Source organism: Euleptes europaea, chromosome 15 (genome assembly GCF_029931775.1).
Source record: "Euleptes europaea isolate rEulEur1 chromosome 15, rEulEur1.hap1, whole genome shotgun sequence".
In the NCBI taxonomy this organism is placed as follows: Eukaryota; Metazoa; Chordata; class Lepidosauria; order Squamata; family Sphaerodactylidae; genus Euleptes; species Euleptes europaea.
Window position 1 is genome coordinate 1,814,044 of NC_079326.1, and position 22,749 is coordinate 1,836,792.

The 22,749-nt window shown below is 47.0% G+C and overlaps 1 protein-coding gene across 1 annotated transcript in view; it reads left to right on the plus strand.

The window, feature by feature from the left end:
- The first annotated feature begins 287 nt into the window (after positions 1–287).
- The window catches only part of TNS1 (tensin 1), a 361,563-nt gene continuing 339,101 nt past the window's right edge, over positions 288–22,749 (plus strand). Inside the window, exons 1-2 of the mRNA XM_056861619.1 lie at positions 288–356; positions 611–652. Of these exons, the coding sequence (XP_056717597.1) occupies positions 288–356; positions 611–652 (111 nt within the window). The remainder of the gene's footprint in view (positions 357–610; positions 653–22,749) is intronic.

The window sequence follows — 22,749 nt, forward strand, 5'->3', positions numbered from 1 at the left end:
GTGATTGGATCTAGACACTACTTGCATGCAAATCCAATAACCCAGCAGTGTTGGAGGCTTTGATCCTGGTATGGAGGCTGTTTCTGCTTTCTAAACCAGGTCTGAACAATAGGGGTTGTATCGGCTGATTCTGACACCTTCTTAACTATTTGCAGCTGTCACACCACTAGGACAGTGTCAGAAACCCTGGGCTGGGTGGAAGGAACACCTGTACTGCAGTTCTTGTCCACACCAGCATTGTTCCAGTTTACAGGAAAAGCAGTGGCGATGTTCTTATGAGCCTCAACATGGGCTTTTCGCAGGTGGTTCCGGGCTTCTCAGATTATCCCAATGATGTGGAAAAGGGCAGTGCTGCAGTAATTTGAATTATGCATCCCTGATCTATGTATTAAGTTTCTATATCTCCATTAAAATTCCTCTTCTTTTTTCCATACTGAGGAATTTGGCCCACCTTCCAAGGATTCCAGCCTTTTGAGCCTCTTTCTTCAGTTGGTGGGGAGAAAGTGAGATGTGTGAAAGACTTCCTCAAAACAAGAAATTTGGTGCTAAAAAATAAGGGGATCAAACTTTGATCAGTGTATTCATATATTCTCTCTCTCTTTTCCCACAGCCATCCACTGAGGAGAGTCCTGCAAAGCATGTAGACACCCCGGTAAGTGATATGACTCGCCTCCAGTACACTGGAGTCTGTTTAGGAGGATGACCGCCCCAAAGAAGCCTCAGTATAGCCTGGCAGTGCCAGAGGGCTCTTTGACTCCTTATCCTGTAATTTCCCATTTACTTCTCAGTCTTCTCCATAATCTGAACAAAAATTCCAGGCTCCACAACCACCAATTGTAGTCTCTCCTATGTCCTGTGAATGCCTCCGGGCAAAACAGAAATAACATTCTGCCTTCCTTACAGGCCTAGAATCATGATGTGACCACTCCTTCTGCATTCTGGAGCCAGGCCTAATCAATCACAAGTGGTAGGGCAGAGAATATAAAATTTAGCCATAGTTATTAGCCACAGGGAGCCACACCCAGTTTCCATGTCTTTCCAAGTCTCTCCTGTGTGCATATAGGGTTGCCAGGTCCCGCTTCGGTACCAGTGGGAGATTTTGGGAGTGGAGCCTGAGGAGAGCAGGGTTTGGGGAGGGGAGGGGAGGGACTTCAATGCCATAGAGTCCAATTGCCAAAGTGGCCATTTTCTCCAGGTGAACTGATCTCTATCGGCTGGAGATAAGTTATAATAGCTGGAGATCTCCAGCTAGTACCTGGAGGTTGGCAACCCTACATGCATAGCAGATTCTGTTTACATGAACATATTTATGTGATGTAATCAGCACAAGTTATTTATTTATTTATTTATTTATGTTATTTGCAGCCTGCCTTTCTCACTGGCACTCAAGGCAAATTACAGAGAGTGAATCAATACAATCTAAAGGATGGAACATTCAATGAAATAAGGATTTTGGTTGTAGAACCAACCAGAAATCTTTAAAAAAAAAGAACTGAAGCAAAGCATAAATATTAACATGACACATTAAATGATGCAAGATTACATAGTAGGATCCAATTTATGGCCAACTATACACAGTTGTATAGGCCACAGTCTGTAATATTTTGTCTGTCAGGTTCTCCAGCCAACCTGGGCAATTCCCAAAAAGCCACTCGCTCAGACAGCCAAGTCAGAAGCAGGTAAACTTTATTGTAGAAGCATCAGGTACAGCTAAGGTAACTTGCAGGTTTTCAAAGCTGCTAATGGCGGGCCTGGGTACAGGATAATACTTAAGACATGGTTACATGATTACATCACAGGTGCGCATACTACCAGGCTTGGGAAAGGGATAGATGACAGGAAAGGGACTGATAACAATGTCTGGTAGAGAGGAGAGTGAAGCAACCCAAAACAGACTGAAGCTTGTTAGCTGGTCAAGGCCAGGGTAGAGGGCGGGGGGAAACCGAGAGTGAGAACAGCAGAGCAACTATGTAAACACCTCACAGGGCCTTAACTCATGTCAGGAGCCTGACTGCTTGTACGAGTCAGCTCCACCACGACTAGTATGGACAACTGAAGAAGAAACAAAAGACCACCTCTGACATTCTGCCCCCCTTAAGGCCCCCCTCCCACCTCAGTGGCCGGTCGAGGCTTGTGGGGGTAAGAACCATGAAACTCGCGAACTAAGCGAGGGGCCGCGACATGTGGGGCAGACACCCACTCAACCTGGTCTGGCCCCAGGTGTTTCCATCGAACCAAAGAAAACAACTTTCCCCTCTTCAGTTTGGAATCCAGTATCTTAGCAACTTCCAAATGCATCTCCCCCCCCCCACCATGGTAGGTACTTCAGGACCCGGCTCTGGATGGAAGTGGGGGGCCGCAGTGTGAGGCTTGAGGAGACTAACATGAAATACAGAATGCACCCCTCTAAGAGCTTTGGGGAGCGCCAGCTCGACTGCAACCTCGTTGATCACTCTAGTGATCGGGTACGGACCCACATATTTTTCACTGAACTTTTTACACGGATGCAAGGATCGTAGATTCTTTGTAGACAGATACACCTGATCTCCCACCTTAAAGTCCCCCCCAGGAGAACGACGTTTATCAGCTTGCTCCTTATACTTGGCCTTGGCCCGCTCCAAGTTCTTTTGTAGCCAAGGCCAAGTGGTTTGTACTATGCGCACCCAATCTTGGACTTCCACAGCCCCCTCCCCTTCTGGGGAAAAGGAAGCGTCCCCAAAAGGGCAGAACTCTCTACCATATACCACCCAAAAGGGGCTGAATCCTGTGGACGAATGAGGAGCATTATTGTAGGCATATTCAGCAAAAGGCAACAAATCAACCCAGTCATCCTGATGGTAACTTACATAACACCGTAAATAACATTCAATCACAGCATTGACTCTTTCTGTCTGTCCATCCGTTTGAGGGTGGTAAGCCGAAGACAACCCCTGTTCCACCCCCATTAACTTCAAGAAGGCCCTCCAAAATTGCACCATGAACTGGGGGCCTCTGTCGGAGACCACCTTAAGTGGCTTCCCGTGATATTTCATCACGTGTGCAACGAACATGCGTGCCAACTTCTGGGCAGAAGGGAGACCCGAACAAGGGACAAAATGTACTTGTTTGGAAAACAGATCAGTCACCACCCACAATACAGTCTTTCCCCGACTGGGAGGAAGGTCAGTAATGAAGTCCATGGCTACAACCTCCCAGGGAACAGATGGAGCTTCCAGGGGCTTGAGCAGACCTGGGGGCTTGCCCATCAGCCTTTTAGACTTTGCGCAGGTTGGACAACTGCGTACGATTAGATCCACATCGGCCCTCATTCCCGGCCACCAGAACTGATGACACAACAGATGTAAAGACTCAACAAACCCAAAATGTCCAGCCATTTTTGCCCCATGAACCATTTCTAAAACATCCTTTCTGACAGTTACAGGCACATACATTTGATTTCCATGAAACCACAAGTCCCCCTGACGAGTAAGAGCTTGAGGGAGGGTCTGACTGCCTTCCTCCTGGCACAATGGTTCACACAGTTTTACCCGGAAAACCTTGGGGAGCTTACTGGATGCGATGGAATCCTTTGCTCGGCTTTGAGCCCGGGTTGTCACAGCCAGTCCTGACACCTCCCCCCGCTGCTCCGGGGTGAAGAGGGGGTCCACAGGACGGTCAGTTTGTCCACGGTATTGGGGCAGGCGAAACAAGGCATCAGCTAAGGAATTGTCTTTCCCTGCAACATGTTTTAACACGAACCGAAACTTAGCAAAGAATTGGGCCCAACTGACTTGTTTTGCTGACAACTTTCTTGCTCCCTTCAGAGCCTCTAGGTTCTTGTGATCGGTCCAGACTTCAAAGGGCACCTCAACCCCTTCCAGGAAATGTCTCCAAATTGTGAGGGCATGCTTCACAGTGGCCGCCTCCTTTTCCCAAATGGCCCAGTTAAGCTCTGTCTGCGAGAATTTCTTTGAGAAATAGGCGCACGGCTTTAAATGGCCGTTCTTGTCTTTTTGCATCAGGCCCCCCCCCATCGCAACATCAGAAGTGTCTACCTGTACAACATCAGAAGCGTCTACCTGTACAAGAAAAGGTTTCTCACAATCAGGGTGTTGCAGCACTGGCTCGGAGGTGAATAACTGTTTAAGAGAATCAAACGCCTGTTGACATTCAGGAGCCCACTGAAGCCGGGCAGATGGCAAAGTGGCTTCGGGCCCCTTCCCTTTAGTCCATAACAATGAGGTGAGGGGCAAGGCAACTTGGGCAAAATGAGGAATGAAATTCCGATAGAAATTGGCAAACCCGAGGAACTGTTGCAACTGCTTGCGAGTAGTGGGAGCCTCCCACTCCACTACTGCCCGAACCTTCTCGGGATCCATCTCAAACCCTTGATGTGACATGATGTAACCCAGAAAGGTTAGAGACGACTGATAAAAATCACACCTGGATACTTTCGCATACAATTTATGGGCGCGCAAACGTTTCAAAACCTCCTTGACTAGAGTCACATGTACCTCCATAGTTTTTGTGTAAATGAGAATATCATCTATAAACAATCTCCCCTTTGAATAGCAAGTCGTGTAGTACTTCATTAATCATTTGCATGAACACACTAGGAGCCCCCGTCAGTCCGAACGGCATGACTAAATACTCAAACATCCCAAAGCAACAGGAAAAAGCAGTTTTACTTTCGTCCCCTTCCCTAATCCTGATGCGGTGGTAAGCTTCTACCAAGTCCAGTTTAGTGAAAATCCGGCCTTCCTTTAACTGAGCAAGCAGGTCTAGAATGAGAGGAAGGGGATAGGCTTTAGACTTTGTGACCGCGTTCAACCTGCGGAGGTCTATACAAAGTCTTAAATCACCAATTTTTTTCTTTACAAAGAACGCGGGTGCAGAATAAGGCGCTTTGGAAGGACGTATGAAACCTCTTGCCAAATTAGTGTCCAAATAGTCTCTTAAAACCACCTTTTCATTAGGGCTCATAGGGTAAATCTTTCCTTTTGAGAGTTTTCCATCCCCCACCACTTCAATAGCACAGTTCGGAATCCCGGTGTGTGTGTGTGTGGGGGGTAACTCGTCACATTCGCGAACGTCAAACACATCAGCAAACTGAGCATACTCTTTAGGAAGCAGAGATGGTTTCCCTGGCGGCTGCTCTACCACCACAGCTGCTGATGCTCTGAGGACCCAGTCCCGGTTATGCCTGTCACACTGAGCTTGTGAGAATGTTGGTGTGCGTTTTTCCCAGTTGATACTGGGACTGTGGCCCAGCAACCAGTTCATACCCAACACAATGGGGGATTGTATAGGAGCTATGGTGAAGTGGAGTTGTTCCCAGTGTTCTCCCACACCCATGGCGACCCGTGCAGTCCTATGAGTGACCGGACCACCTTTAAAATCGTTTCCGTCCATTTGGGAGAATTTAACGGGCTCGGGTAGCTCAACCCGTTTCACTTTTAAAGCCTGGGCTGTCTCTTCATTCATTAAAGTCCGAGCACAGCCCGAATCGACCAGCGCTGCCATCCGCAGTGTTGGTCCCCCTCTAGGCAACGTAAGGGTCACTTCAACGTATACATTATCCTCTTGCTCGCTTACCATAAGTGGAGCCCCTTGCTCACGGTTCAATACGGTCTGCCGAGGAGCTCCCTTTACAGCAGTCTGACGGCGTTTTTTGCCGGCAGCCTCTCCTCCTTTCGTCACTCGAGGAGGGGGAATCAGGATTTGTAATCCACGACTCTGATGAGTCGGAAGCTGGATTTGTAATCCGCGGCCCCGATGGGCCGGCTGCTTTTGGTTGGTCCCGGTCGAGTTGTGCCTGCAGAGCCGAGGGTGTGTTCCGCCTTCCTGGCAGGCCGCTCCGGAAATGGGATGGAACTTCGGTGCGTGCCCTCTCGGTGTCCCCGAATGGCGGCTGAGAAGGTCCCGAAAATATCCCAAACCTCCGCAAACGAGACAAGCCTCACTCTCAAAGCGTTTGAGGCGTTCAGCCACAGACTGCCCCCCTCCTTGGCCGGGGTGAAAGTCCTTAACAGTACCTGGCTTGTCTCCACGGGGTTTGGTGTCCCACACAATGTGCTGCTTAGAAATTTGCAGAAGCTGCCTGCGATTCTCGATGTTGGCCGCGTGCCGCACCCACCCCTACACGTCCGGAGGATTTCCTTGCATAAAAGCCCATTGTTGTAACTCAGGATTGAGGCCCTCATGGAAATATTGCACTTGAGTAGCCTCACTCCAGTCGAGGATTTTACTGGAAAGTAACTGGAACTCACTTGCATACTGCGCCACCGATTTAGTCCCTTGGCGCAGCTGCAGCAGAGCAGTCTTGGCCCGCTCACCCCGTGCGGATCCTCAAACCGGTTCCGGAGAGCGATCATGAAGTCATTCAGACTACGCAAAACATGGGAGCGGAGTTCATATTGCTGCACCATCCACACCACGGCCTCCCCTTGCAACAGCGAAGCAACATACTGCACCCGGCTTTCATCTGAGGGAAAGGTGTCCCCTTGCGCCCGCATGAACACATCCACTTGGATCAAAAAGTAAGACAGTAGGTCACTTGACCCATCAAACGTTATCTTCAGGTCCCGTCCATGTGGCGGAGGCGGAGCGGGATGGTCCCCCAGGGGCAGCACGGGCACAACCGGCTGGCCTACCCCTACGGGCTGCTGGGGCTGTTGTGGCGGTGTCCGTCGCAAGTCATCCAGCTCCTGTGCCATGTCTTGCATCGCAGCGTACATAGCATCCATTCGGTCAGACATCTCCTGTCTCTCATATTGCATGTGCTGACATTCCTCTTCCCACTCGTGCCATAGAAGAGACTCCCGTCGCACTGCATCTCCCTCCAGGTCCTCCAACCCAGAGATTGCTGGCTTCCGTCGGGTAAACATAACCCCCGATGAGGCCCAGGAGGGAGAAGAATCCAGCCAGGTACTGAGACGGGTTACCTTCTGTTTGGTCCCAGTGCAAAATCCATTCTTCAAGAGTGTCTGGGTCTCATTGCATGTAAGCCCAGTTCAATATCTCAGGATGTAAGGCTTCCCGGAAATAATGTATTCAGGTAGCTTCGGTCCAGTCCACTATTTTACTGGCGAGTCTTTGGAATTCGTCCACTGGTGTAGAGCCTTGTCGAAGTTGCAGGAGGGCTGCCTTGGCCTTCTCTCCCAGGAAGGAGTCCTCAAAACGTCACTGTAACGCTCGCATGAAATCATCAAGTGAGCGTATGGATCGGGCCCAAGTGCCAAACTGGAGAACCATCCAGTTGGCGGCTTTTCCAGTCAATAGTGAGGCAACGAACCGTACTTGGCTGTCTTCGGTGGGGAAGTGCTGCCCCTGTTCCCTCATATAACTGTCCACTTGGTGTAGGAAACAGGGCAGAGCCTCAACTGAGCCCTCGTAAGTCACCCTTAACCGTGGTTGCTTCCACTGCATGAGAGGGGGCTCTGGGGGTTGCCCTGGGGGCGGCAAAACTGGTTGTCCCAGAGGTGGTAGGACTGGTGCCCCCTGTGCCGGCTGTGCCGGTTGCCCTGGAAGGGGCAGAAGTGGTGGTCTCAGTGGCGGAACCTGTGGTGCCCCCGGTGTGTCAGGAGCGGGCCTGTTCGGCTCCTCGGTTCGTCTGAGGTGTTATGACTTTCTCGCGGCTTCTCACAGCTGCCTCGCTCTGTTGTTCTATCGGACACTTTATCTCGTGCATTCCTCTCCTGTGGGAAACTGAGTTACTATGCCAACCTGCCATATCAGCTATGCTAATATATATTACTGATTTGCACCAGCCGGCCATTCTTGGCTTAGTTAATTTGCAAGCACTGTTAACCCGTTTGATTTCCAATAAAGTCAACTTGCCTTAGGACCACCTGTCTGGGTTATTGCTTTTGGGGATTCTTTGGGCCAAGGGCTTACATTAAGCCAAGAATCACCCTATTCACCTGCGTGGCTGGAGCCTGGAGGGTTCGCCTACATCTTGGGTGGAGGTCGTGTCTCCCCGAGCACGGGTTCCACGCCTGGAATCCTGGAGGACTTAACCCGTTGGACTCTTTTAGTGGGATCATCCGTCTTTCCTGATGAGCCTACTCTACTGCATGATGTGCTAGTGGAAGCTCTACAGACTGATGCGGAAATTAACCGCCTAGTGGGTCTTCTTCGGCATCAGTGGCGCTGCCTTGCGGAAACGACTCCCTGGTCATCTGAAGACGCGGACCGTGCAGCCCGTTATGACCTCTCAGCCCTTGACGGGTTGTTGGAAGAGGTGCGGGAGGCGAAAGAGGACTTGGTTCTTCTGACTCATTTGTTAGCCAGATTGACTTTGCAACAGGATCAAACGGGGGTTCCAGAACTTCCCGACTCGCTCCGCGACATGGCAGGGCAACAGCCGCAGACCCTGGTTTCTTTTTATATATATATATATATATATATATATATATATATATATATATATATATATATATTATTTTTATAATAAAACATATAAACACAAAAAAAAGAAGAAAAAAAGAAAAAAATATGGAATACATATACATATACATAAAAAATAAAAAATTACATGTTCAGCGCACTATTTATCCATTAATACAATATTCAAATCACTCTATAAATCCCATTGTGTCCTGAATCCAAATCCCATCCCCCCACCACAGTGCCCTTCACCAATGGACTTCCGATAGAGTGTTATGACATTATGAAAAAAAATCTATTATTATATCATATTTAAAATCATGTTATACTATAATTCGTTAACTATACTTTTAAAATCCGTTTTTGCCACTTTATCCCAATATGCGGTGGCCTTTGCCCATGTACATTTAAATTCCTCCATATCTTTACCATGTAAAAATACTGTAATTTTGGCCATTCGCATATACATCCATAATTTTTCTCTCCACTCTTTAATTGGTTTACTTGTTTGCTTCCATTTTTTTGCAATTATAATTCTTGCTGCGGCAAAACTATATTGACATATGATTCTATCACCTTTATCTAAGTCTCTTTTTGGAATACCCAATAAACAAAAGGCGGGGTCTCTCTTAATTTTTAATTTAATCTAATTATTAGTTTCATTCAAGACTAGTCTCCAAAACCTCCTTATTTTTTTTGCAAAACCACCAAACATGCATATATGTACCTATTTCCGTACCACATTTCCAACATAAAGTTTCATCTTCTTTCTTCATTTTACTTAGTAATACTGGGGTTATATGCCATCTATAAAACATTTTATACAAATTCTCTCTTATTTCATTTGAAATGGTGAACTTAAATTCCTTTTCCCATAACTTTTCCCATATTTCCAAATCTATATTATAACCTAGATCTCTCATCCATTTCAACATCACTAACTTAATCCTTTCTTGTTCTAGATTTATTTCTATAAGTAATTTATACACCCTACCTATCAATCCTTTATTACCCTTGGATAGTATAATCTCAAATTTCGATTTGGTTTGATTAAAACCCAACTTGTTATCTTTGTTGAAAACATCTCTTAATTTATAATACATAAACCAGTCTTTGATCTGGAGTTTTTCTCTTGATTTCAATACCCATATGCCATCCTTATATTCTGTCATTTCTCTATAATTATTACAATCCAAATTTAAATGTGCACCCCTTCTCATAAATGCTTCTATGGGGTTAATCCAGCCGGGAGTTTTACTTTCAAAAACATCCTTATATTTATTCCATATTTGTAATAAGTTTTTCCTAATAATATGAGAATTAAATTCTTTATTTACTTTTTCCTTTTCATACCACAAGTAAGCATGCCACCCAAATCTCAACTTAAATCCTTCTAATTCTAATAATTTCGGATTCTCTAAGAGAATCCAATTTTTGATCCAGGTGAAGCATGCTGCTTGATAGTACATTTTCAAATCTGGTAATCCAAATCCTCCCATATCTTTTAGTTCAATTAAGTTATTATATGCAATCCTGTGTCTTTCTTTACCCCAGAGAAATCTCATAATATCTTTTTTCCAGACATCAAATATCTGTACACCCTTAATTATTGGCAGGTTTTGAAACAAAAAAAGCATTTTAGGTAATAGCATCATTTTAACTACCGAAATTCTTCCCCACAGTGATAATGGCAATTTCCCCCAATTTATCAAATCCTTTTTTATCTGTTGCCATTGGTTCATATAGTTATCTTGGAATAAATTAAGATTATTATTTGATATCCATATACCTAAATATTTAACTTTATTTTCGATATTAAACCCTGTCTTTTTTGTTAATATTTGTTGTTGTGAAAGAGTCATATTCTTAGTTAAAATCTTGGTTTTAGTTTTATTAACTTTAAAACCTGAAAGCTTTCCATAAACCTCCAAAATTTTATTCCATCTGTCAATTTGTTCAATCGGATCAATCAAAAAACATACTAAATCATCCGCATACGCTTTAAGTTTATAATGATTTCTACCTATTCGTACACCAACTACATCATCATTTTTTCTAAAATTATACAATAATAATTCTAATACTAAAATAAACAGTAAAGGGGAAAGAGGACATCCCTGTCTCGTTCCCCTTTGAATTTCAATACTTGGTGATAATGACCCATTTATAATCAAATTAGCAGTTTGTTGTGTATATATTCCTTTTATAGCTGTTTTAAAATTCTCACAAAAATCCATAAAATCTAATACCTTGAACATAAACTGCCAATTGACATTATCAAAAGCTTTTTCAGCATCCAAAAATATCAAAGCTATTGGTGTTGTATCTTGCTCTGCATATTCTAAAAGATCAATTACCACCCTTACATTCTGACTCATCAGCCTTCCTGGTAAGAAACCAGCTTGATCTTCATGTATTACTTGATTTAATACTCTTTTTAATCTCGTAGCTAAAATTGCTACAAATAATTTATAATCAGCTTTTAACAATGAAATTGGTCTAAAGTTTTTAACTTCCAATATGTCAGAATTTGCCTTTGGTATTAATGCTATATTTGCTTGTTTCCAAGTTTGAGGGATAATTCCTTCTATCAATCCTAAATTCATTACTTCCAATAGATAAGGGATTAACTGGTCTTTAAATGTTTTATAGTAAAATGCGTTAAATCCATCTGGACCGGGAGACTTATTTAGTTTACTTTTCTTTATTGCTTCTTCCAACTCCTCTTTAGTTATTGGAGAATCCAAAAAATCTTTATTTTCCTGTGTTATTTTTCCCCAGTCCCCTTTGGTAAGGTACATATCCATTTCTACCTGTGAAGATACATTTTTTCTATATAAATTTGTATAAAATTCTACAAATGTTTCTAGTATCTCCTCTTTTATTATTGTAATCTTACCATTCCTTTTAATTTGAGTTATTGGTATTTTTTTCCCTTCTGCTTAAATTGCCATGCTAACATTTTACCCGGCTTATTTGCGTGTTCAAAAAATCTTTGTTTATTATACATAAGTTTTTTTTTTCAATTTCTTCTACGATTAAAAATTAATATTGTTGTTGCCAATTTCTAAGCTTAGCCTGCTGTTCCTGTTTAGCTGCTTTATCTTGCAACCTGCTTAAATATCTTTCCCCTTGTTTTATTTCATCTAATATATGTTTTCTCTTATTCTCCCTTTCCCTGTACCACCTTGTATTTTGTTGAATTAATAATCCTCTAATTACTGCCTTGCCAGCATCCCAAACTATATCTTCACGAGTACCCTTATCTATATTTTCTTTAAAATAGTTCTGTATTTCCATCTTCAATTTAGCGACTATTTTAGTATTTTTTAAAAGGAAATCATTAATTCTCCAAGGTTTATATCCTCTATCTCCCATTTGAATTTTAACTGAAACCGCATTGTGATCTGACAAAACCCTAGGTAAGATCTCTGAATCTTCTGATTTCTCTATTAGGCCTTTCGATAACCACAACATATCTATCCTGGAATATGTAGGGTGTCTTTGTGAAAAAAAAGTATAACCTTTCTTGTTTCCATGTGCCAGTCTCCAGACGTCAAACATATTCCATTGATCAATAAGAACATCAAAGACCCCTGGTAATTTTCCTTCATTAGTCGCTTTTTTCTTTTTCCCAGATCTATCTATCTTAGGTATTTTAACACCATTAAAATCCCCAATCCATATCATTTTTTCTGTGGCATATTCAGCTAGTAATATTGCTATGTCCCGTAGAAGGGTAGGATCCTCAGATGAGAACTCCAGGGTTCCAAGAAGCAGTAGTCACGGTTCACTCGGAGAGCGCCCTCCTAGCTCCCATCCGAGTGGCAGGCGAACCCTCCGGGGCTCCAGCCTGACTAAAGAATCGATGAAGAAGGGTAGTGATAGCTGTCATAATGTGAGCTCTTGACCCATCGAACCAGAAATCACCACAGAGACAATCAGATTCCAAGCAGATGGCTTTACTGGTCAAATAGGCAATACAGTGCATTGAGGATAAGATGACAGCTATGGGTTGTCTTGCCCGTTATTTGGAAATATAAGGCAGAGAAACGGTGGGAGATTACAAAGCATAAACAGAGCATTATTTCCCAGGAGTGGCGTTCCCAGGCTTTGGTATGTGTAGCCGTCCTTGAAGTCTGGACGGTTCAGCAGAGAAACGAAAGGAAACATCTAAACCGAGATAACTGTCAGGCTGTTATCTCGGTTTCTATGTTTCCTCTATTCCTGTGCTGAACCGTCCAGACTTCAAGGACGGCTCCACATACCAAAGCCTGGGAACGCTACCCCTGGGAAAGTGTGCTCTGTTTATGCTTTGTGTGCTTTGTAATCTCCCGCCGTTTTCAAGCTTTATATTGCCAACTAATGAGCGAGACCCTCATAGCTGTCATCTTATCCTCAATGCACTGTATTGCCTATTTGACCAGTAAAAGCCATCTGCTTGGATTCTAATTGTCTCTGTGGTGATTTCTGGTTCTTTGGGTCAAGAGCTGACATTATGACAGCTATCAATCCAACTCTTCTTCAACGATCCCCTAGTCAGGCTGGAGCCCTGGAGGGTTCGCCTGCCACTCGGATGGGAGCTAGGAGGTCGCTCTCCGAGTGAACCGGGACTACTACTTCCTGGAACCCTGGAGTCCTCATTTGGGGATCCTACCCTTCTACAGGACATAGTCGCTGAACTCTTTCGGACTAATTTGGAGACTTGCCGCTTGAGGGGACTGGTACAAACTCAGTGGCAATCTCTAGTGAAAGTTCTCTGGATGTTAACATCGGATGATACTAATACTCGGTTAGACCTCCAGGACTTCGATCAGTTGCTGGATGATGCCCGGCTGGCAACTGAGGACTTACAAGTACTAACCGGATTATTGGACAAACTTATTGCCCGTGAGACTCTCCCATCCACGGCCCCTGTTACCCTGGGAAAAGGTACCATGGCAGGAGCCGCAGGTCTTTCCCTGATACCCGATGCAGCTAGCTGTCAAGCTGAAGCCAAGCGGGCCGCCGTCCATACGGCCCTCCTCTTTGCGGATTGTACAAAGGATACTACAGTAGCCACCTTGGCCCAACGTTTGGCCTCGACGTTTGGGGCCGACGCACCCGCGATCGCTGTTCGGATACAACCATTGCTGGGGGGGGAACCCAACCCCATACACTCCTGGAAACGGAACTTTTACCGCACGTTACCGCAGCTGAAGCTCTGAAACTTGAAAACCGGAAAGTTCTCGCGGATAAAGAAGCTGCTGAAGCGGCTAAGGCGGCGGCCGAAGCTCAAGCCGCAAGGGATAAGGAGTTACAATTGGCTGCGGATCATGCGCGGACCGGCGGTCGCCCTAAGGACACTGTAAGGAGCGGCCCTCCGTTAGGTCTGTCTTTTTCCCCGGTATTTGTCCCGTCGCGCATGACCCAACGCACACGCCGCCTTGCAGACCGACGCCAAGACTCCGGAGAGTCTGAAGACGAGGACCAATATGGGGACAGTTCTCAATGGGCCACGAGTTTCCGGACAAGTAAACCCCATCATACCAGTGGCCCAGGAGAGGATGTTCACCTGTTACGAGCCCAGAATCGAGAGCTATCTGACCGTGTCGATCAACTCCAAGAGCTAATGGAACGAATGCTTCATGACAACAGACAGTTGCAGCAAGCCTATACCCGGTCACTTCCCTTCCCTTCCTGACAACGGGAAGGGAAGTGGCTTTGATACTAAACATATGCTTATTTGGGGCCCGAATAGATGTCCAGGCTGACACTCCGCCTCTCCAAAGATCCTTCCCCGGGATATCTCGGTTTGGCGGGGTAGTGCTGTTATAATCATTCCTTCCACAATTGCTTCATCTTCCTGAAGAAAATCAGCCAACAGCAATTTCAAATAATTTTTTAGGTCTTTCCCCTCCAGTTTTTCTTTGAGGCTACGTATGTGAATCCAACTCTCCTTTATTTTCAGTTCTAACATTGCTGTATGGTCGTCACATTTTTCTTCTCTCTCTTGACTTGCCTCCATTGACAGTTCCAAAACATCAACTCGTTTTCTGGTTTCTTTGTTATCCTTTGATTGTTTCTGAAGTTTTGCCTCTAATTTGTCCTTTCTCACTGTCAAAGATGAAATAGAGTCTTTCAGAGCAGAAATGGCAGCTGTATTTTGTCCTACAGCCTCTGTGTTTTGATTCAGCCCTTGTTTGACTGATTCCACCTCTTGCTTCACTGATGTCACCTCCTGAAGTGTTTTAGTCAACAGTTCATGTAGAGAGTTCAGGGTAACATCCGGTTTTTTAAGAGCCATCCTTGTAGCTACAGTTGTGCCTGTTTGAGTTGGTGAAGTAGCTGGTGAAACAGTTGTACTGGTAACAGAAGCTCTTCTGTGGAGTGGTAAAGTTTGCTGAATGTGAAGCTATTTAGGATCTTTAATAAGTCCTCTGGGATGTTTTTCTGTATCTTTCTTTTCTTTGTCTTTGTCTTTATCTCCCATTCCCAGAAAGCTTAAGATGGCTGTTATTTGTAATCCAAAAGAAAAAGAAAGGGGTGGTGGTGCTTGTTGTTTAAAACATCAGTTTAAAAGTCACATTTATCACTGGAACTTGAACTTGACTTAATAACCAGACCTGGGAGAGTACATTAGCATATCTGTATTTCAATCAGCTATCATTTGCCAGCTTTTAGGCACCTCTAAGTTTTAATTGGCTTTGTTTTGACAGTTAGCTTGGCTGGCAGCACTGAATTTCGAGTGTGCCACAGCTGGCAAAACGCCAAGTTTCAGTTTGGATCTGTTAGCGAGTTTTAGATATAGTTCAGAGTGCTTTTTATTCCTTCCCAGTTACTGTCAGACACCTCAGTGATATTAGATTTCAATATTCCATAAAATGTAAAAAAAACCCTCTTGATTTATAAAGATCCGAGTCTCGTCGCCGCTTTCCCTGGCTCCTTGGACTTTAATGGTGCCCGCTCCTCAGCACACCCGTCCGAGCATTCGTCACCGCTTCTAAGGCAGCAGCCGCTCCTAGGACAGGGAGCTCACCAGAGCCTCAGTCAGCATCCCCTCTCCTTCAAGGGGTGCCACTTGCCAGGTGTTGGGGGGGGGGCGGATTCCCTGCCCCTGGCCGCTTCGAGACCAGAGCACGATCGTTTGCGCTGCCGCGGCATTCCCCCCAGATCCGGAAGGTCTACCTTATTATTAAACGAACCACGCCTTGCCCATTGGGAGTATAAAAGGCTATTGTCAGCGTTTCAGACCTGGGCAAGAGGTTGCCGGTTGATACAGCACCTCACTCATCAGGTATGTCTCCGATGGGCGGAAGAGATTGGGGCAAATGTTATGGAGATCACCCAACCATTTTCTGCACCCAGACTCATTCTTCTGGGGTTCACAATCTGCTACAGCCATGGTTTCTAGGAGATCTCACTCCCCCATTCATAGGAGACTGAAGGCAAGGGTTTGGAGGTCTTTCCACCCAGTTCCAAAGAGGGTTCCGATGGAGCATCGGAATCCACCCCGATGAGGCTGTTAGCCAATCTCTTAATGCATCCCCAACAGAGGACCTCCACGTGCATGTGGAACAGATGTTGAGAATGGCAAAAGCACTGGATGTGGCGGTCTCAACCTCTGCTCATCAACCTACTGACAAGATTCTGGGAAAGTTATATGTGTGTGAGGGAGCAGGGAAGGAGTTTCTATTCTGGTTTCCTCACCTTTATGTACCCTCACAAATTTCTCCCTGTTGCCAGTAGCTGAGAGGAGGATTTAATACTCTTTATTTCCCTACAGACAGTCACCCTTGCTTTTGTGAGGAGAGTTTCCCTTTCCTTCCCCCCAGTAGAAATAGAAAGGCTTAGAGACTGAAGCTGAATTTAAAAGTAAGAATAAAAAGATGTTTATTATTTACAGAAAGGTTTTTTAGATTGTTGGTTATTCTTCAAGAGAGGCATGAAGCTTAAATGGTTACAGGCTGTTCAAAATCTTAAATGGTTTCAGGCATAGTTCTTAGTTCAAAGTTCAGTTTCTTCAGGATACTCAGTATTATGTGTGTGTGTAAAGCGCCGTCAAGTCGCAGCCGACTTATGGCGACCCCTTTTTGTGGTTTTCATGGCAAGAGACTAACAGAGGTGGTTTGCCAGTACCTTCCTCTGCACAGCAACCCTGGACTTCCTTGGTGGTCTCTGTAAGCCCTTGGCCCAATCTGAACCAAAAACCACATCAGAGACAGTCAGGTCCAAAGAAGTTGGTTTTTACTGGTCAAATAGGTTAACAGAGCATAAAGAAAAGGTGAAAGCAATGGAGCTTGCTGGCTTGCACTTGGTAATATAAAAGCATGAAAAAAACACAAGAGATTACAAAACACAAACAGCGCTGAGGTTCTCACAGCTTCAAAAGAGTTTAGGTATGCATAACAGTCCTTGAGAGCTGGTCGGTGGGAAACCGAAACCAACTGAGACACAGGCCTGACATTCTGCCCCCCTTAAGGCCCCCCTCCATCTTGCAAGGGGGACGGCTTGTCAGGGTAGGCGGTGTGAAAGGCGTTCACCAAGTGCGGGGCGGATACATCCCGTGCCCGTACCCATTCGTCGTAGGCAGGGGGGAAGTGCTTCCAGCGAATTAGGTATTGCAGGGACCCATGCCGTATACGTGAATCCAGGATCTTTGACCCTTCAAAATGTTCCTCCCCCCCCCCACCATCACGGGTTGCTTGGGAGGTGGTTCTGGGTGCCATTCCGAGGATGCGATATGAGGCTTGAGGAGACTGACATGGAAGACTGGGTGGATACGTCTCAAGGTTTTAGGGAGAGTCAGTTCCACAGTGACAGGGTTAATGATCCGGACAATGGGATATGGCCCTATGTATTTGGCACTGAGTTTGTGGCAAGGGCGGGTGGATCGCAGGTTTTTGGTGGAGAGATACACCAAGTCACCAATTTGAAAGTCCTTGCTGGGAGAGCGATGCTTATCGGCTTGAGCTTTATATTTGCACTTGGCTCTGTCTAGGTTTCTCACCAGTCAGGGCCATGTGGTGCGGAGAGCATGTGCCCAAGAGGCTACGTTAGGATCCCCCTCCCCCTCGGATACCTCTACAGGGGCAATAGGACTGAAATCTTGACCATACACAGCATAGAAAGGGCTGAATCCTGTAGACTGATGTACAGCATTATTGTAAGCATATTCTGCAAAAGGCAACAGTTCAACCCAATCGTCCTGGTGGTAATTGACATAACAACATAAATAACATTCCAGTACAGCATTGATACGTTCAGTTTGCCCATCCATCTGGGGATGATAAGCACTAGATAGACCTTGCTCCACCCCCACCAACTTGAGAAAAGCTTTCCAAAATTTAGCTACGTAACTACTTCCGCGGTCGCAGATTATCTTGCGCGGGAAGGAATGTAGATGGAAAACATGTGACACAAAGAGGCGGGCCAACTTGGGGGCGGAGGGAATACCTGCACATGGAATCAAGTGTACCTGTTTGGATAATAAGTCAGTAACAACCCACAGTACAGTTTTGCCCCCACTAAGAGGGAGATCCGTCATAAAATCCATGGCAATCACCTCCCAGGGTCTGCTGGGAATTTCCAGTGGTTGCAGCAGTCCCGGAGGCTTGCCTTGAGACCGTTTGACCGTGGCACAAATAGGACAGTTGCGAATGAAGGAGTCTACATCAGAACGCATCCCCCCCCACCAAAACTGTCTGCGCAACAAGTGAAGGGTTTTCAGGAACCCAAAGTGCCCCGCAGTCTTAGCTCCGTGGGCCAACTGCAGGACTTCTCTTCGAAGTATTTTAGGCACGTATAATTTCGAGTCTTTGTACCAACAACCACCTTGTTCCAGCAAACCTTGGGGTAGGGTCTGGGCAGTGCGTTTGGCTAAGCATTGAGCGCGAAGGGAGTCCAGGAAGGAGTTGGAGAGGATCACCCCCCTCCTCCTGCAGAAGGGGGTGGATCAGGAGCTGTTGGAGATTGAGGGGGGGGAACTGGTTGCTGTGGTACGCCGGGTACAGGCGGCGCAAGGGGGGCCGGCGAGGGAGCCGGCTGGTTAGAGTTGGATACTCTGTCGGCCACTGTGCAGTTTTCAGGCTGGGACCAAGTTTGGGACCGGGTCTGCACGGCTAGTACGGGCAGAGCTCCCCTGTGTGCTGGGGTGAATAAAGAGTCTGTCGGCCGATCAATTTTTACTGGGTATTGAGGCAACCAGGATAGGGCATCAGCAAGCACGTTTTGCTTCCCGGGCACATGTTTAAGAACAAAACAGAATTGAGCAAAGTCCGCCCAACGTTGTTTTGCAGACAGTTTATGGGTCCCCGTGAGGGCAGCTAGATTTTTGTGATCGGTCCAGACTTCAAAGGGGACCCTAGACCCCTCCAGAAATTGCCTCCACAGAGTAAGGGCATGATGGACGGCTGATGCCTCCTTCTCCCAAATGGGCCAGTTCAGTTGGGCATGCGCAAACCTTTTCGAGAAGTAAGCACAGGGGTGAAGGAGACCGTCTGGTCCTCTCTGTAGAAGAGCCCCCCCCCCCATGGCTACATCAGACGCATCGACCTGTACAATAAACATTTGGTTTGGGTCCGGATGCCATAGTACAGGTTCAGAAGTGAAAAGCCGCTTGAGGGTTACAAAGGCAGATTGACATTGATCAGTCCAAACGTAGCAGAAACCCCTTTACCCTTTGTTTTTAGGAGGTCAGTGATTGGCAATGTCACCTGAGCAAAGTTGGGAATGAAACCACGGTAGAAATTAGCAAAGCCCAGGAACTGTTGTACTTGTTTGCGGGTGGAGGGAGGAGTCCAGTCAAGTACCGATTGGACTTTAGCAGGGTCCATGCTAAGACCTCGATGAGAGATTATGTACCCCAAGAAAGTCACTTTTTCTTGATGGAATTCGCATTTAGACAGCTTTGCATAGAGCTGGTGTTTACGCAGACGTTGCAAAACTTCTCTGACCGGAGCAACATGCTCTTCCATGGTTTTTGAATAAATGAGGATGTCATCCAGATAAACCACCATAGTAAATCATAGTATAGTAAATCATGGAGAATATCATTAATGAGTTGCATGAAGACCCCCGGGGCCCCTTTTAACCCAAAAGGCATCACAAGAAATTCATACATTCCAAAACAGCTAGAGAAGGCAGTGAGGGGTTCATCCCCCTCACGGATACGGACCCGATAATAAGCTTCCACCAAGTTTAATTTGGAGAAAACGTGTCCCTCTTGTAATTGTCCTAAAATGTCTGAAATCAACGGTATGGGGTAAGCGTTGGCTTGGGTAACTGCGTTAAGCTTTCAGAAGTCAATGCATAAACGTAGGTCACCCTCCTTTTTCCGGACAAAGAAAGCAGGGGCTGAGTTGGGGGCATTTGATTGCCGAATAAACCCTTGAGCAAGATTTTTATCCAAAAAGTCACGTAACACAGCGCGTTCGGAAACGCTCATAGGGTAAATCTTGCTCTTAGTCAGTGTGCAGTCTTTCACCACCTCAATTGCACAGTCTGTGGTATGGTGGGGGGGCAAAGCATCGCATTCTTTAATATCAAAAACATCCGCAAAGTCTCGGTATACTTCGGGCAAAGGTGTCAGCGATGAGGCATCGGAGGTTAAAGCTGGAGCGGGTGGAGGCACCACCGCGACTTCGAGTCGGTACTGGTCACACTTGGGATTGGCAAAGGTAATAGTGTCAGCTTCCCAGTCTATATAGGGACTATGACCTTTGAGCCAATTAATCCCTAGAACAACTTCGAACCGGATGGGGGCTATGGTAAAGTCTATTTGTTCCCAATGAGACCCGATATCCATCACCACTCCCCGTGTGCGATGATCAACTGGTCCCCCCTTGAAATGGCTCCCATCCATCTGGGCGAATTGGACGGGAGCTGGTAGAGCCTCAGACTTGACTTTTAGAGCTGCAAACGTGGCCTCATTGATTAAAGTGCGGCCGCAGCCGGAGTCTATAAGTGCCTTAACATGTAATTGGGGACCCCCTCTATAGTGTTGTAACACTACATCCACATAAACAGTGTTTTCAACTTCACTCACCATGACAGGAGCTTTGGGTTTAGCAGGAGATTCTGCAGGGGTCTGTGGAGACGCTCCACGCACCACAGACCGTATCCGTTTTTTGACAGGTCAAGAGGGGTTTCCAGGTTTAGAGCTGGAGAATTCCATTGATCATCCTCGTCGGAAGAAGGAGAGTTGTCCCCCATTGGGGCACTTGTAATCTGGGACCCTACGGGGTTGCTTGGTGCAGGAAGGTTAGCCGATTCCTCAACGTGAAGTGCAGAGGGTGTGGGTCTCCCGGCGCTGCGCTGCAGGTGGCCGTGGTGCCTCTGCGTTGAGGTCGTCCTCGAGCTCGAGGTGGTATGCTGGGGCGAGTGGTCTCTGGGCGCTGAGGACAAGCCGCTGCAAAGTGGCCCAATTCCCCGCAAACGAGGCAAGCCCCCCTCTGGAATCTTGTTTCGCGATCCAGAGGTGGCCGCGTAGGTTTTCGCAGGCTGGAAAGCGGCGCTTTCGATGGGGGCTTTGGGGGGCTTTTTTCTCTGTTCCGTTGTCGGACCAGGGAAATGAAACATCGGCGGCTCTCGACCTCCTCAGCTAGCAAAATCCAATCTTCCAGGGTCTCGGGGTCACTCCGCATATACGACCAATTCAGAATGTCAGGGTGTAAGGCTTCCCTGAAATAATGAATGAGGGTGGCCTCTGGCCAGTCCACAATTTTACTGGCAAGTCTCTGGAATTCATCTGCAAATTCCCTGACTGGTGAGGAGCCCTGTCTGAGTTGTAACAGTTCTGCTTTGGCCCGTTCCCCCATAAAGGGGTCTTCAAACTGTCTCTGCAAGGCAAACATAAAATTGTTGAGGGAGCGGATAGATCGGGACCTAGTGTCAAATTGGAGGACCATCCAGTCAGCTGCTTTCCCTGTCAATAAAGAGGCTACGAAACGAACTCATCTATCCTCTGTGGGAAAGTATCATCCTTGTTCTCTCATGTAACTGTCTACTTGATGCAGAAAACAGGGCAGAGTCTCGAGTGAACCATCATAGGTCGTTTTCAGCCGAAGCTGCTTCCATTTGCCGGGCATAGGTTGTCCTGGTTGCATGGGTGCCCCAGGAATTGGTACAATCGGGGCTCCAGGGACTGGCGGTTGAGCTGGTACAACCGGGGCTCCAGGGACTGGCGGTTGAGCGGGTGGGTGAGCTGGTGCTTCTGGGCCAGGGAGAACAGGTTGCGCTGGGACTGGTTGGGCCGGAGCCGTCAGTGCCTGCTGCAAGCGCTCATTTTCTCAGAACAAGCGTTCCATTTGGTCCTGGAGGCGGTCTACATGATCATTTAACTCCCAGTTGTGGGCTCGCAAGAGTTGCACTTCGTCCTCAGGACCCCCCGTACGACGTGCTCGACTGGTCCGCAGACCGGTGGCCCAATGGGAGCCATCCCCATACAAGTCCTCCTCGTCAGAGTTGTCAGAGCCTTGAAGACGCTCTGCGAGGCGACGCACGCGTTGGGTAGTGCTGGTCGGAGCAAAGACCGGGGAAAACGTTGGACCCAACGAGGGACCGGTCCTCCCGGTGTCTTTGGGGCGTACATCCGCTCGCACCTGTTCGGCAGCCAACTGCTGTTCCCTTTCCCGTTCGGCCTGAGCCTTGGCTGCCGCTTCTGTTGCCTTTTGGTCCGCGAGAGTTTGGGTGGCTTCGAGCTTCAAGGCGGCAGTCGTGGTAACGATTGGCAGGAGCTCCTGCTCCAAAAGGGCGAGGAGCGGTTCAGACTCCCCGCCCAGCAGCGGTTGGACCTGGACCGCTAGCGCGGGTGCCCCAGCCCCGAAAGTTGGGGTCAACAACTGTGTTAGATCGGCTACCGTGGGTAGTCCCACAAACAGTAACGCCGTTTGGACAGCAGTCCGTTGTGCCTCTGCTTGACATTCAGCTGCATTTGGCACCAGGGAAACACCTTCCGGCGCCGATCTTGCCATGGCTCAAGATACGGGAGGGCGGACTGGGGATGCTGCAGAAGGGCGCTGTTGAGCCTCCTGCAAAGTTAACCTCGCCAATAAGCGAGTTAAGGTGACCAGGTCGTCCTGGGCAGCATGTACTTCATCCAGAAGCCTGTCCAGGATCAAAAGGTCGTGGTAGGCATTCTGATCTGAGTCCTCAGAGGTCCAAGGTTGTGCCGCGGCTAGTGAGTGCCACTGGCCTCGAATAAGTTCCACTAGGCGGTTGATTTCCGCATCAGTCCGTATTGCTTCCAATAACACATCCCGCAGGAGGGTAGGGTCGTCAGGGCAAGTCAACGACCCCAGCAGCAGGGCCCAGTGATCCAAGTCCTCCAGGATCCCACTAGGCAGGTCATAGAAAGTATGAAGGGATTGCTGTCACAATGTAAGCCCTTGGCCCAGTCTGAAC